At 39.2% G+C, this 16,866-nt stretch overlaps 1 protein-coding gene and 1 long non-coding RNA gene across 3 annotated transcripts; both read right to left on the bottom strand.

Moving 5' to 3' along the window:
* Positions 1 to 564: 564 nt before the first annotated feature.
* LOC104445234 (NAC domain-containing protein 73) lies at positions 565 to 5,732 on the bottom strand. 2 transcript variants are annotated; one of them, XM_039313190.1, is made up of 4 exons: positions 5,714 to 5,732; positions 3,502 to 3,728; positions 2,736 to 2,925; positions 565 to 1,545 (listed from the first exon to the last, which is right to left on the bottom strand). In XM_039313190.1, exons 2-4 carry the CDS (start codon positions 3,655 to 3,657, stop codon positions 950 to 952), a joined length of 942 nt encoding a protein of 313 aa, XP_039169124.1. In that variant the 5' UTR covers positions 3,658 to 3,728; positions 5,714 to 5,732; the 3' UTR covers positions 565 to 949. The 2 variants fall into 2 exon arrangements, with proteins under 2 accessions (XP_039169124.1, XP_010057358.1); XM_010059056.3 differs by lacking the exon at positions 5,714 to 5,732 and adding an exon at positions 3,980 to 3,996.
* A 4,751-nt stretch (positions 5,733 to 10,483) lies between these two features.
* Positions 10,484 to 11,237, bottom strand: LOC120293183. Its single transcript, XR_005550884.1, has 2 exons — positions 10,959 to 11,237; positions 10,484 to 10,815 (listed from the first exon to the last, which is right to left on the bottom strand). It is a non-coding gene; the product is annotated as an uncharacterized LOC120293183 (long non-coding RNA).
* Positions 11,238 to 16,866: the final 5,629 nt, after the last annotated feature.

Consider the following 16,866-nt stretch of genomic DNA (forward strand, 5'->3'; position numbering starts at 1 on the left):
AATTAAATTGGCCAAGTTAAATAGTTTAGAACCAAACAAATTTAAAACTTTTTGGGCAATTTCTGGCCACAATCCCTGTTCCTCAACATCCCCTCTGCTTCGTGACCAACCATGTCAGCTTCAAGCGACCCCAAGCAGGGATCCACCAAGGCTGGGGACCTCGGATCCTAGGGTTTTAAGCTCAAACTTGAGCTAGCCGCCGTTGGGAAAGAGGGAAAAGAGAGAGTGGACAAAGAAAACTCGAGCCATTTAATATCTTTTTATGTTGATATGTCAATCTCTCGAAAGGTAATTTGCTTTCGAACTTTGAACTTTGCCAATTCTCATCAAAAGGGTTTCTGGTCAAGCCAAATCACACAGCTAGTTTTTCGGCTTCATGAGGCAATATTGCATCATCATCTGTGTTTAAGAGTTTCTTTATATTTCACAAATTCCAGCCAATATGATCATCACTTTTATTTGTTTATAAATGCTTCGTCCAGTAATGATATTTTGATGAATGAAATGATAATCAGTGACATCACTTATTATATCAATTTAATCGATTCATATAAATAAACAGCATAAACACAAACTCAAAACAGTATGATTTAATTCAATTTCATGACCTTTCTACAAGATTCTCATCGGGGTCTCCATAAATGGAGCATTCCCACGGAACCAAGTCTCTCATCAATTGTGTGTTCCTATCAAATGCGTGTGAAAGTTTCAAAACAATAAAACAGATAAGGACTCGACAGAAGTTAAAATTTCACGTCCAACTTACTATCTTGATCCAGAAAAAACTTCCCCAGATTTTCGTCGGCCTGAAAAGCAGCAATTTCCTCTTGTTCCCACTTAGCTTCCCTTGTCAATATCACCCAAAAAAATATATTAAAAATCAAGAAAGCATATACATAACTTATTGTTGGTGTTACGCAACAATAATGATATTTCTTGAGCTGACCAATCAACCACCACCTCCATCTCTGTTTCTTACAAGCTTCCCCTTGCTTGCATCCGGTGTGAACTGGATGAACGAAGACCCGTCACCTTGTACCACCAAATTCGGAATCAACTGTGGTGGGCTTTCTCTATTTGGGTTCACTTGGTCGTAATTAGAAATGAAATTAGGATTGCTGTAGTTGTAGTAATCGACCACGCTTGTACCGTGCAACACCTGATGTTCCTTCGTGTATCTCTTGTCTAGCGATGGATCTCGAACGCTCGCCCCACATTGCCTAGGCTGCGTTTGGTAGAAAACCTTGGACATGACCAGCTCACCGTCTTTCTCCTCCTCATTGTCACCGAGGTGGTACTGATGCATCACCCAGTTCGTCTTCTCGGGCTTCCTTTGCCTTCCGTAATTCGTGTAGAGTACCAAGATTTTCTTGAACCCTCTCACTGCCCCGCCAATGAGGACAGGGCGGGTCTTCCCTGTCTTGTGCCATCTTGTCTCACCCCCGTCCGTGTCGCCATGCACTTTTCTCCGTTTCCTGGTCCCGGTCGTGTACGCCTTCGAAGGTCGGTGAAAGAAGTGGCGAACTTGCCCATCTTTGCTCACTCCTGCATTAGATTTAAGGTGATAGTATAAGCGGAATGGCATTACTACGAGTTTAATCCCCACATATGTGGACTTCTGAATAATGTAAAACCAACATTCCGAAAATTCTGATTTGCAAATTGTCTATTCTTAGTTGTCCGATTTACTTAGGCTGAAGAAATAGACACTGTATATAATATGGAATAAAAGAGGCATTGTGTCGATTGTTGCGCCAAAGTTCAATGCACAAACTACACTAATCAGCTAAATTTAGAAGATTCATGGCTAAACGATGGATTCGCAAAGAAACGAAAGCCCTAGGCATTATGAAATCAGCTCGATAACACTTTTCGTACTCATCTCGTAGCGCAGCCAACAATCGATCTTGGCCTCTAGTCGTTAACCAGGATGTGGTGGAAAGTGTTGGCTTGAGTTTTCACAGATGAAACCATAATTTTCGCACACTAATGTAGCTATAACGTCTTACGTCAAAGAAAACAGTTTTTTTGGGTTAAATATTAGCAAGTGAAGCAGTCACTTCCGAAAGATTATTTTAGGTGAAGAGGATGCTTACATCCGGCATTCATCTGAACCGTTGAGTTTGATGGTTTCCATGTATAAAGTAGGTACATCCCACCAGATTTTTTTTTTTTTTTTTTTTTTTGGTCGAAACATCGCGCCAGATTGAATGGCTTATATTTCAATATATATGGGTACATGCACCTAAGGCATGCAATGATCTCTCGTTTCCTTGACTAACCCTTGAAAGTGGTATAACCTTCCCACTCAAGTTTTTGGGAAGTAATATATAACAAGATCCACAAAGAATAATATGGATGGATAGGTATAAAAGCTTTTCAAAATCGTAGCTGGTGATATTTAATTAGTCAATAACTTATCCGCGTCTCATGTCACATTCCTCTACAACCCTAGTTTTCATTCAATGTTCCCAACCCGCAAGTTCCTGAATTTTAGGAGATGAATTACTTGTAGGACACTTCTATCACGTTAAGACTTCATTCGAGATCGTCCCTCATAGAGCTATCCCAGCTAAGCAAAGATTACACATTCAGGTTGCTAAGTTTACTCACTTTCTGCAGCTTATTTGCACAAAATGCATGCTTTTCGCATATAGTTTATACGATAGCATTGACGTCCGTCCATTCACATGATGAGCTTTAGTATGTATATCCCCGTATTAAAGCGTACGTACCTGGTAGCTTCTCTGGGTGGGTATAGCAGATCCCATTCTCTCCCTCTAATGTTGGTATGAATTCATCGATTAGCGGATGTATTTTACGAGCATCGGCCGCTGCTTTCGCCTCCAAATGTTCCAGAATTTCTTGGTCGTTTGGATCAAACTTCACCCCAGACGGTAAGCCCGGCAGATCATGTATCATGCCCTAATCAAATTTGGAAAAAAAGAAAGAATTTCAAGTAAACTATTCAATGAAGAGGATCTTCCCATATTAAGGACTTTAAATTCTAAGGATTTTTATATTTAATGGACTTTCAATGCGATATTGAATGAGATTAGGCACATTATTTCGGCGTGGTCCTCTTATGTTTCTGTTGAAATTTTTATCCTGTGTAATTGCATTTTCTTTTTTCTGGTGTTTAAAAAAAAAAAAGGTTCAGAAGCAGTAACAATCCATTAGCAGGAAAAAAACAGTTTTTTTTTTTTTTTTATTTCCTTTATGAATGCGTCCTAAGCGAAATACTATTCCGTAAAACATGTTGATCTAATTGATCTATTCGGGAATACAAGAAACTAATTGTCTTCTTGATTCAAGTACAAAGTTAGTCGATCAAACAGTGCAATCGAAGATAAAATGGAACATGCCAAATCCAGAAACAATCTATATCAAATGCAAAAAAGAATAATTAAAAGAGAGAGAGAGAGAGAGAGAGAGAGAGAGAGAGAGAGAGAGAGATCAAAAGATCAAAATCAAGACCGAAAAAAAAAATGCAAATTATACCTGATCTAGCAATTCAATATTGTGGCCGCATGAAGGACACGTTACTGTCCGGACAGCGCTACCTTGGGGATCGATTATGCAGTTGCCTCTAGAAGCATCGCCGGCGACAATCTGAATTGCTTTCCCCTCCGGATCGGAGTTATTGCACCATGTCATGATCTCTTTCTCTTCGCTTCGAGTCTCTCATCCAAATCAACAGTATTTAGCCGCTCCTGCTCTCCCCAACTCTGACACAGGAGAGAAAAGATATCGGGGATTGGAGAACTATATGTAAAGCCCGTTTCAGATAATTTTGAGTACTCTCTTCAGCTATATCGTATTCATCTCCCCGATTGAGTTGTAATCTGCTTTTCTAGCTTGTTCAATTTTCAGCATCTTTATTTCCAGAGAGAGAGAAACAGAGAGAGAGCTATAAAAGAAGAAAGAGGAGAGAGAGAGAGAGAGAGAGAGAGAGAGAGAGAGAGAGATGTGTTACCACCTAGAAATGAAACAGGTTGCTTGGACGTCAAGTCTAGTTTTGATTAGGTATATACGATGGAATAGATGCCACGTTAATAGAATGGACTCGGTGATATTATGCATGAGAAAAAAAAAAAAGTTAAGCTTAGGAAGAAGAAGAGAGTTTGACGACAACATGAAAAAGAAGTCAAATTGATTTTATTGCGAAAGGAGGCGTAGAGTGGAGATGGGGCAATCTTCCCTTGGTTCTTTCTGGGACATTTCACCTCTTTTGAGAGAGAGAGATTGAGGTTGTAGCTGCAGTGTCGATCTAGAGTACGGCTAAAGACATGTATGCTAATGTAACATACAAACCAACGTAGATAGAAATGGTATATTTTTCCTTAGCATATAAAAGACATATAAATTGGTTAGAGTATCTCTCAGAGTCGAGAACGTATTTTAAGTATCAAAGGGTGGTATCCTAAAGCAATTCCGATCATTCAATCACATATTATTTTCTGTTATAATTTGTTGAAGTTTATTAACAAGGATGAAACCTGATTAGATGGATGATCTGTGTCGGCTCCAATCTAAATTTCGAAGTGTATGCATGAGGATTAATGTCTGTAGCTCACTAATAGCTTAACGGTCTTCTTGTAAATGGAAATTAGATCTAGTTAGGAATGTCTATGATATTTCTGCATCTTTTCAAATACAAGAAATTTCGGCGAAAAGCTTTTCAAGTTTGCGGTCTTTGGATTTGACTTCAAACTTCTAGTTGGTGCGGACTCCCAACAGGCGTTTATATCATTAGCACAAGAGAAAATATTATGTAGATTCAATCTATCAATGATGTGGTGAATAGAATGAATCATATTACATAAACTGCATAGAAATTAAGATTTTTTAATGAGATCGATCCCAAGAATTTCAAATGCGATTGACTCAATTTGGTCTATCCAATACTCATCCTAAACAGCAGTAAACACGAGTACTCTCAATTTTTTAGTCAGAATATTCTCTCTCTCTCTCTCTCTCTCTCTCTCTCTCTCTCTCTCTCATTTCTGACATAGACTTCTCAAGCCAAGCAAAGAATCTCTCCTTCTCAATCTCTGCGTCTGTGTGTGTTAGGGTTTCAGAGGATACAGCTCTGGAAGGAGCTTCTTCAGGTCAATATGGCGTCAAAGAACATATCTATAAAACCAGTCACGACTCTGAGTTTGAGGGCATCCTTTTTCGCCTAAAACGCAACGCTGTGGAGGTTCGATCCTCCTCTTTCGAGTGGTCTTAGCTACGCCTGGAACACCTTCCATCTATGGAGTTTGGAGGATGCCTTAGGAGCAGAAATGATCATGTGGAGAAGAAGATGAACTCATAGTTGTTTTTCCCCGTTATTCTGGCCACCTATGAATTATAAATCAATGAAAGACTACCAAACTTTTCTTTTCTCCTGAATTAATAGGTCGAATTGAGCAGACACTAATTCCGGAAAGCGATCTATTTCTTTAATCCATCAGGAACGATGCTCAAAGAAAGAATTACTCATAAGCATTCCTAGTTTAAGGAGAAATCAAAAATAAAGTACATATCATAAGGGAAATCCAAAATATGTGCATTTAGCTTAATTCACACGAAATGCAGATCTTATCAACATAAGGTCGCTTTCACCTTCCTGAATATCTTCCAAAACACAATTGCAAGCATGTCGCTATCAGATGATACGAAAGTCAGAAAAAAAATTAATGAAAATACTGTGGAAAGAAACTCTTACCGGAGGACTTCCCCAGCGGAAACTGCTCAATATCTTTTTGCGCTAATCTGACAAGCTTGGTGGGAAACGATGTTAATGTTTTCCGAAAGGAAGATGCTCGTACCCGATTGGACTTTATATATAGACAATTTTCATTAGCCGACTTATGCGGTCTTTAGCTTCTCCAGGAAGCTAAGGCAACAGAAGCTTCGTGAAGAAGCTTTTGGAAATAAATAATCGGCTTTGACGTGTGGTTTAGGGTTTTTGCTTGGATAGGGGACCTTCTCGTATCGTTTTTTTTTCTTTCTGGCCCCCTTATGGAGACGATGGCTTGTGCTTGTACGGTAAGGAGAGTCCTGCAAGTGTTGACAGGGACATTTAGAAGGTAAAAAAGGAGCTTTTATTTTTTTTTTTTTATCGGTCAAAATAAGCGTTATGACGTGCATACCGTGTTCAAGGGGTAATCGCATATGATAAAATTAAGGGTTAATACCTTGAAAAACCCCAAACTGGTACACCTGTGACAAATTTACCCCAAACTATTTTTTTAACCATCAAAAACCCCAAACTGGTATATCTTTGACAAATTTACCCTAAACCGGTATACTTGTGACAAATTTATCCTCTGTTAGTTTTAGTTAAATTTTCTTATTAAATTATAAAGTTAAATAACACGTGATAATTGACCGATATATCAATTTGGGATTTTACACTCTGTTTGTCATAGTTTATAATTTTTGTGATTTTTTTATGGTATTAATCTAATTTTTCGGAGGGTATATTAGTCACAAATTTACCAATTTAGGATTTTTGTGGTCGAATAAATTAATTTGGGGTAAATTTGTCATAAATGTATCAGTTTATGGTTTTTTATAGTTAGTCGGGTAAATTTGTCACGATATGTACCGCTTTTGGGTTTTTCATGGTCAAAAAAATAGTTTGGGGCAAATTTGTCACAAGTGTACCAGTTTGGGGTTTTTTAAGGTATTAACCCTAAAATTAACAACATAAGTATATTTTTTCTTTTATGATCCACTACAAAGGTCTGATTGGTCAGCATAAGTTGTTCTTATTTTCCGGAAGTGAGTAGCATGCTCAATGAAGGTCTTGGGACTAAGCAAGGGTGTGCTAAGATTGTCGAACAAATCTTGTCTTTCATCGGTCCTAACTGGAAGAAACTCGCCTCCTTCAAAATTAGTGGGCTTTTTGAAAAGTTTTTACACCAAATGACTTCAGCCCATATTGAAATCCTAACCTAAAATAATGCCCCGTCTCTCAACGTAGTCATCTCTTCCCTACATTACCACTCTCGCCAATCGGCAATCATCGTCATAGGTGAAATCGATGAAGATGCGGGGAATTGATGCATGGGAACTTTCATTTTCTAGATAATCCAAGCCTATTAACACATCCAATTAAAAAAATAACAATTGCTCAACAAATACCAACACAATGACGTGAAATCATTGCTTACTCTCATATATGCACCTCAACAATAACATATTACACGGTAGAGCATATTACATAGATCGCATGCTATGCCCTACCATGGTGGAATAAACTTCACGTTTCTTCTTTGATGATAACTCAAGACTAGTTCGAGTAACCCCATTTCACGATCCGCTGATCGGCGTCGGTAACCAAAGCAAATACAAATCAGAACTCCTCCAAGAACATTGCCAAGTCAAATGCAGTACGAACTCTCATTAAATTCAAGGACCACCTAGGTAGGTGTTCTTAAATTTGCATATGTAGCATAGGACATTAGTAGATGCAGAGACGTGCAAAATCGAAATACCTTAGGGGGCGCGCGCCGGGTCCACTGCACCGGAGAACCGACCTAGTTGGTCCGGTTCTAAGCCGAAGCAGGAAAGAACGCGTCGGATTTTTATTTTGGAAACACTAGAACCGGCAATTATGAAAAAAAAAAAAAAAGTTGAATATGAGGAGTGCATGTGACGCCATGGGGCTGCCACGCACCTTTCCTAAATCTATTTCAGTAATTTTAGTAGAACGGTCACCTCTGATATGAGGAGCGCATACGACACCATTGGGTTGGCACAAATTTACTTGACACGAGATATTGAAATTAATAATAATAATAATAATATCTATGATCGAATTTTCCATTAAAAAACTCAGTATCCGATAGAGCCGAGGGCCAACCGGTTCAGTTCCAAGCAAGTTATTCCAAGTGTATCCAATTCTGTGCTCTAATTTTTCAGAACATGGACCCACAAGATAGGTTCCGGTGTTAGGTTTCATAGCAAAAATTGAAAGTTGAGTACTTACTCGAAAATGCAGCTAATGCAATTTTGCTATATAAAAATAAGTCTTCCTTTCTTTTGAATTCGTCAATGTCTTAACACCGGTGCAGCTGAAGCTGCATCGCTACATATCTCATCATATATTCATTTGGGATGTTTTGCTACTTTGTTCCAAAGATGAAAATACTAGTCGTCAAACACTGCTTCAACAAGGTAAAATGCCAAAATTGAGCCTATTGTTGCTTTAACTCAGGTCGATCCAATTCACTCCAATCCGCAGCCCCATCCAAAAGTGGAAAACTCCTTTTCGGTTCACGTGCTTTTCATAAAGATATCAAAAGCTTGAGCAGATTATGATAGATTCGTGTCATACCGAATTCTCATCGCATTAGCAGAAAAATAGCGCACGGAATATTCAAATGGATTTACAAAATCTTATATAAATGATGTAAAAGAACGTTAGCAGTAATTGTTGACTTTGTGTCCTTACTCTTTAAACGTTTTTCTACGATGTTTACGTGGCTTGTTTGACCAATTTCATATGAATCTTGTTGATAAAGTGCCCTATCATTAGAAATAGTAAGAGCCACGTATCAACATACTTTGAAAATTGAAAAATAACAATTTTCAATCGCCAGTAACAAGTGCCCTAAAAGTAACAACGAGATGTTGATTTAGATGGTAAGAGAATTTACTCTTCTACTTATAGTTCGATTCAAGTCTTGTCGGGAACATTTTAAGAGTAAAATCCTAAATGCACTAATCGGATATGAAAGAATGCGCTTTTAAGATTGCCCATGAAGTATGAACCATTCAAGATGCATGAGAGCTAACCGGAGCACCACCTGACCATTAAACCGGAAAAAATAAAATAAAAAAGTACTACATAACATTTTGCAGCAACTCTATATAAATTAGGCCTCATATTGTAAGCATATTCTCTAGAGACTCAGATGATTACAGGCCAGCTTTAAAAATCGTTGTAGCTGAGGCCTCATCTTGCAAGGTCCGGGCCGATGTTTTGCTCCCATCGACAAGAAATTGACCTCTACAATACGCCCAATCCTCAAAAGTTCTCTGCTTCACGGGCCTAGCCCAGGTTTTTTCAAGGCCTTATACTTTGAAAGGCGGGGCCCGAAAAAATGGGCCAATACCGATTCAAGGCAATCTAGAGATGGCGGCGGGATAGGTTTGGGCCGAGTGATGTTGCCGTAACCCGTCCCTACTGACATTTGAATATTTCCAAACCCGTCTCGCTTAAGTAATCGAGTACCCGTTAGATGAAACCATGATGGTCATTATTTTCTTCAATATAATTTTTTTATCAAAAGATTGTCTAACACAAAATTAATGATTATGAAGTTTTCCCCACACACATATATATTTATTAGGATACTCAAGCTATTTGTGGAGGCTCAAAAACCAAATGATGTATAAAGCTAGGTCGCCCTACTCTTGGATTAACTAGGATGTCAAATGAGCATCCCGCCAATGTTTAGTAGTTAGACAGGTTTCTAGCACAGTATTCAGGCCCCTGAGCCTATTTTTGGTTAGTGCTCGGTCCCCTCGACATCGTCCCGATCTAGTCTTCTTAAGAATATATTTAGAGAGCTTATGTTAGATTAAAACTTGTGAAGATGTAGAAAGTTTTGAGAGCCTTCATTCAAAATAGTTGAGAGCGCACGAATACTCCTCTATAGTCATTTAAATTTCGCTAGTAACTTGGATAGGTGAGGTCCATGACAGGCTAGGTGTTCAGTTTGTAGGTTGCATCATCAATTATAGCCAGTAGTCACCTTGTTGACCACTAAAATAAACCATTTGGGTTAGAGATTTTGCTCTTGATATGGAATTGTATGGGACAAAATTCTTGTTGATTGCATCCCAATGCAAAATATTTGGCTAAAAATCAAATGTATTACAAGCAGATGGACACATTGGTGTTAAGTAACATTTTACGCATGATATTGTGTCACGGGACACGGGGTATCAGATCCATTGACAAAGGATGCATAGCAAATTGTCCAATAGACATGTTAATGAAGCCAAACCCATTAAACAAGTTCCAGTACTCTTTGAACTTGGTCAGTGTCCAGAACGAGTTATCGATGAGGAAGAAGTTGGACTTCCCACCAAGGTGGACACTTGTTGATTATGCTCTAATTTTTTCCTTTGTGCATTGGAATCGGCACGCGTGTTTGTTGGGACACTCTTTGAGTGTCTGTAGAGACTCAAAGATGAAACGATCGATTAAAAGGTGAGTGAGGACAGCTTGCCCAACGCCTAACTTACACAAGATGTCAAATGGGGGCCCAGCCAAGGAGGGACCCGGCCAATGTCTAGAAGTAAGAAATGTTTCCAGCACATTCCCAGGCACTCGGGCTTAACTTTTGCCAACTCCCAACCCCCGGCACGGCCCTGATGCAGACTTATTAAAATTCTATTTTCTAGAGATTAGATGATATCGGAAACTTGTGAAAATCTAGAGAGTTTTTAGAGTCGTCGTTCAAAAGAGTTGAAAGCATGGCAATTCTCCTCGTGGGTTTTGAATGGATCCAGGATTGAGAAACACGAAAGAAAGTGTTCCGAGCAATCGGAAAATACTTACAAAGTGGTCCACTTCGAAGACATAGGAAAAACTAAAAATTGCGAAACATAATGAGAGCCACAGCATCGCCTAGCTCACGGACTTTCTCGCCAATCAGGTTGTGGTCTCATTGTCTGTGTGGGCGCGCATGAGTCTATGTGTCTTTGTGATGAATTGGAGGTGGACCGTTGTCTCTTGAGCTTGAAAAGATCCGACCACTCCGACCGATGGCCAAGCAACGGCGTAAAAGCTTGCGCAACATTTAACGGCTGCATCAACATTTTGGTTGGATTTTTTAGAAGAATGGCGCCTTGAAAAGGCAAACAAGTATATTTTAAAGGCTAGACTGCACCCCAAAAAAAAAACTCTAAGGAAGATATTGAATAATTTCAACGACAACAAAAACATGTACCTGCCATGTTTTTATACCTTTCTTTATTCTTCACCACAATCACTAGGTGAGCGTGCAACCAGCATTAAATCCTACCGGAGGACTTCACAGCTGAAATAGCTCAATATCTCTTTGCGCTAGCTGACAGATTGAGGGAACAGAGTTGATGTTTTGAGAGAGGAAGATGCTCGAACACGAGTGGATTTTTGTATAAAGCCGACATACATCAGCCGACACATGCGGTTAGCTTCTCGAGGAAGATAGGAAAACAGAAGCTTTGTCGAGAAGCTTTTGGAAATATTAGTGATCGGCTTTGACGTGTGGTTTGGGGCTTTTGCTTCGAGGGGGTCCTTGTCATAGTTGTTTCTTCTTCTTTTTTCTTTTTTTCCTTACTTGGACGGTAGCTTGTGCTTGTAGGGGAAGGAGAGTTCTGAAAGTATTGATAGGGAAATTTAGAATGGGGAAAAGAGTTTTTTTTTTTTTTTTTTTAATGGGTAGGAGGAGGCGTCATGATGTATCCAACGTGTTTAAGAGGCAATCGCATGTAGCGAAGTTATACGGCATAAGATTGTTCCTAATTAGACTTGTCCCGAAATTGAGTAAGAAGCTTGATAAGGGGTGTTTGGGACTAAGCGAGGGTGTGCTAAGGGTGTGCTTTCATAAGATATCAAAAGTGAGGACAGCTTATGATAGATTCTTATCGTATGGAATTCTGATTATATTTGCAAGAAAAATAGCACTCAGAACATTCAAATAGATTTACAAGATGATAAATAAACGATGTAACAAAACATCAGCACTAGTTGTTAACTTCGTGTCCTTATTCTTTGAATGTTAACATTGCTTGTGACCAATTTCTATATGAACGAGATGTTGGATTACATTATAAAGGAGTTTGCTCTTCTACTTATAATTCGATTCAACTCTTGTTGGAAACATTCTAAGAGTAAAATCCTGAATGCACTAACCCGATATGGGGAAATTCACTTTTAAGATCGCGTGAGAAAATGGACTAGCCAAGATACATGAGAGCACCACCCGACCATTAAACCGAGAAAAAAAAGTACTTTTGTTACATTTCGCAGCAATTCTCTATAATATATATATAAAATAAGTTTTATATTCCAAACATTTTTTCTTGAGATTCAGATGATTACGGGCCAGCTTATAATATAGGTGTTAGCTGGGGCCTCATCTTGCAAGGTCCGGGCCGATGTTTAGCTCCATCGACAAGGAATTGGACTCTACAGTACGCCCACTTCTCAAAAGTTCTCTGCTTCACTGGCCAAGCCCAGGCTTTCAAGGCCTTATAGTTTGAATGGCCCAGCCCGAACAAATGAGCATGTACAATTATGGTCATTATTTTCTTCAATATAATTTCTTATTAAAAGATTTTCCAACGCAAAGTCATTGATTATGACTTTGAAGTTTTCCCGCCACACACATATATGTTTATCCAGGTAGGAGGGGCGAATGACGTGCCAACGTTATGGACCTCTCTCTCTCTCTCCAATGCTAAGCATCGACGTAAGAGCTCATACCACAACCATGTAAGAGCTCGTGCAGCATTTAACGACTACGTCAACAATTTTCGATCGGGTTTTTGAAGAGGATGACACCTTGAAAAGGCAAACACGTAATTTTTATAGGTTAGATTGCACACAAAAAACTCTAAAGACGATATAGAATAATTTCAAGAAAGAAAATTTTATGGATTTGCGATGTTATTATCGCTTTCTTTATTCTTCACCAAAATCGCTAGGTGAGTGCGCAACCAGCATTAAGTCCTCACATAACTAAACAATTATTAGAATACTTGTTAGAGAAGATGAAAATGGGCTTATGAACATAGAGAACCAATTCAATGTGTCCAAATGGATCGCAACTAGGTTTTTTAACTTTCGTCCTGTTGACACCTAATATTTTTTAAGAAAATAATAAATTAAATAAAATTCAGTTTTTGAAAATCTTTGTTGTTGAAAATATATTTTCATTTCAAAATTCAAAAAAAACTCAACTGTGGAATTTTGGAGCCATTTTGTTGTTGAGAGGTTGAGCAAAAATCTCCACCGGCGGGAGGTTGAGCGAAAATCTCCACCGGCGAAACAAATTCGAGTTTCCGCTTTATAAACAGGGGGCTTCTCTTCATTGTTCGTCCAAAAAATAGGTGGTCAAAGAAATTGAAAAGGGAAAACAGAGAAAACAGAGAAAAGAGTTTCAGTTTTTGAGGGAAAAAGAAGAAAAGTCAAAAGAAAAGGGGAGAAAGCGAGGAAGTGACCGGTCATTGGGAAAGAAATAAAAAGAAGAAAACAAAGAAAAAGGTTGACAAGACCCCTACTGTTCACTTTCTTCCCCATTTGCTTCTGCTCTACACGGCACTGCTGCTCTCTGCGACGCCCAACAAGCTGCCGACCACCACTCCTCCATCTCCAACGCCTCTGCCAGCCGCTACCGCGCCTCAGCCACCGCGACTCCGCCTCTGCAGCAACCGACACTGCCGCGCCTCCGCCGCTGCGCCTCCGCACCCGTGAACTCGCCCCGACATCCCTGTTCACCGCGCTGACGTTGTTCGGAGCCGAAGACCAGCGACCCGATGCTGCAATCCAAGTTGCTCCGCCCGCGAGCCAGAACTTGGACCCGCTGTAACGCCGGTTTTCCCTTCGCCGGAGCACGACGCCCAAGTTCCGCCATTGAAACCGACGCCACCGCGCCATCACCGCTTTCAGCTCCGAAGCCCGCCGCTCCTGCTCCGAGTTCCACTGCTGACCCGCGACGTCGGAATCGAGCTGCCACACACCCGTGAGACGCCACCTCTGCCGGACCATCACCGTACCTCCGGGAGCTCTCCACTGGTGCTCTGCCTCAACCCGAATCAGTCCCAGTAGCCCGACGTTGCTGCTCCTCTGCTTGCGGCTCCACGCCCGAACAGGACCATTTGCTGCCTCCTCTGTTTTGCTGCAGGTCTGGTTACTTCCGAACCTCGCCGGAGCTCCGACGGATAGCCCTTGTTCCGAACGACGAGCCACCATCGCAGTTCAACCAGCTGCTCCTCGCCATTCCTCAAGCCAACCGTGAGTTGGACTAGGTGATTTCCTAGATATTTGATTTCATGTTTTTTTTATATTCTAACTTGATTTGTTTTGATTTATTTTATCGTTAGGAAATTTGTCATATTAAGTTATGATAATCAAAAATATTGACCCGCGAGACGTCGGGTTAGATTTTTGATTATTTCAACTTTTATGGCAAAATTCATGAATTTCTTTGCATCATTGATTCATATTAAAATGCCATTGATTTACATGGATGGATTTTTATTTTAGCGTGTTATTATTTGCTCATCACATATCATGCATCATATTAGATATTTAGGTTTATACTCATTTCACATTTGAAGCAACGTATTTTAGTTTCTTTTTTAAGATTCATGTAGAATTAGGATGATTTTCCTTTAATAAAACCAAAACACAAAAAGAATATTAAAAAAACAAAAACAAAAAATGTTATTTAGGTTATATAGATTTTATAATGCACATATTACATGTTGCGTTTTAATTAGAAGGTTATAGGTTAATGTTTTAACATTCTCATCATATAGTATTTTTTATAATAAAAATAAAAAATGCCAAAAATTAGCATTGCATCATTATGTCACCTTTTTTTTTAATGAAAATTACTAGGTCATTTCAAATAAAAAAAGAAAAACACAAAAGTCTTTTACCCGGTTAATTAACAGGTTAGTTCATAATTAATCCAATGTCATGTCATCATTGTTTAATATAGGTTGCATATGTGTAATAAAAAAATCATAAAAAAAATCACAAAAAGAACATGCATATAGAATTATTATGTCATTCATCTCATGTCATGAAGCACATGCATATTTAGGATTATAAAAATTAGATTGCATACATATAGTAATAAGTTTAAGTCATACCATATGAATTGCATCTCACATATCATTAAAGTAAAATCCATGCATATTAAATTTAGATTAAGATTGCATATAATTATTTTTTTAAAAAGAAAAAAGAAAAATTAGGTGTCATGTCATTTAGAAATCATGTTTATGACATGCATTTTTATTAACATTTTTATTTGAATGTTATTTTATTGATTGCGCACCCGCATGACCACCATTTGCATGTTAGTAACTTAGGTTTAAATTAATCAACATTGCCTGCAAAATATTTTTGAAATTAAAATAAAAGGTACCGAAAGGGCGTTAGATTAATCTAGCGTAATCATGTCCCCGGACTTATTGAATCTCTCGGGTTCGCAATAGTAAAGTATTCTCCCATACTTTACTTGGGTTTCTAACCAGCCCTAATTGGTTAGTGGCGACTCCAAATTGAAATTGCATGTTTAAATGAATTAATTTCTATCAAGTCGCGATTGGTAGGACTTGGGAGGGTCCGCGCCAAGTCTTCGGACTTAGTAATCCATTAACCTAGACTTCTAGGATTGCCCCCGAAAATTTAGGTCGCGACGCCTTGGCGACTCGCTGGGGACGAGTTAAAACTCATAGTGGACATAGGCCTGTTTTATTTTTTTAAGAAAAATATTTTTGTTTGGCAGCATGGAAACAAGGTACGCTCCTAACATGAAGTGTTAAATGTTTTGCGAGATGGGAGGTATAAGGGGAGTAGTCTTTGCTAACCCTTGTGTTACGGAGTTGGAGTTAAGGATGGATGGTTGAATTTAAATTATAGAAGTGCCGTTTGCAATTAAACCGTTGCATGTTTTATTGTTTTTAGCACTACACTATTACACACACGACCTGCTGCCGGACCTGGGCTGCGATAGGATTCTTAGGATGGTGTTGAGAAGGATACTTCCTCTAAAGCGAGACTGCTATATAGAGGTTGACCTTCTCTTCCCCGAAAGTTCTTCATGGTGTCGAATGTCTTTGTCCATATCCGCGAGACTGCGTGATATTAGACATTCCATTCGACTGAGCCGGGGTTAGGAGGACCTGACACGTTAATGCGAGACTGCAACGGTCAGATCATCCTCTTAGCTCCATTTTGTTAAGCCATCTAGATAGAAATCGAGCCTCACATTTCATGTGTGTGTCTATGTGATTGTCATCCTTCCCAGTGAAAGTAAGTTGTTTAAATTCTCACTTTTGCAATTTACTTACTTGCATTTTTGTTGGTCCATGACAATAGGTTTCGTGGTCAATCTTGTTTTATGTGCAATGGGGAAAACCAACGTACAATTTATTTCCTCTCCCAAAAGAGCTCAAAATGTGGTTGGACCAATTAGATCAAGGTGACTAGGCCTTACGTCCAGTGGTCCACGATGTGACTAAGAAGCCCATTCAGCAGGCACTGATTGAGCATCTTGAGCAAAAATGGAAATGATTGAAGTCGAAAATAAAAAGCTTCGCAAGACATTGGGTTCCAGAAAGCATATATAAAATGTTTTGGTTTTTGTTTCTTAGTTCAATGTTTAGGGACTTGAATTTCAATTCTTAGTTAGAAAATTTTATTCAAATTCCAAATAAAATGAGGCGATTAGACCGTTGTCATGGACCAATCTCATTTGTTGTGATACTTACTGCATTATTTTTACATTGATAGGTGACAACACGGCTAATCCAAGATCACCAATCCGTACCCGTTCTAGAGCAACAATGGCTGATAACACCGAACAAACACATGTTGCTGAACAAGCTCGCGTTGCTGCCCTTGAATCGGAGATGAAACAAGTCATGAATGGTCTTGAGCGGCTCTCTAAGCAAATCGATTCTCTCCAAGCAAACACCGCTCCACCAGCCCCGCAAGTTGAAGTGGTGTTACCACAACAGCTCCCATGGTTGATCCAAAAGATAAAGGCAATATCAGTTGATCCGAGATAAAGGCAAGAATACATCCACAGTGGCCCATCTACCTCGATGATTCCTTCAAGGAGAAAATTACTGACG

Source organism: Eucalyptus grandis, chromosome 5 (assembly GCF_016545825.1).
Source record: "Eucalyptus grandis isolate ANBG69807.140 chromosome 5, ASM1654582v1, whole genome shotgun sequence".
Classification (NCBI taxonomy): Eukaryota; Viridiplantae; Streptophyta; class Magnoliopsida; order Myrtales; family Myrtaceae; genus Eucalyptus; species Eucalyptus grandis.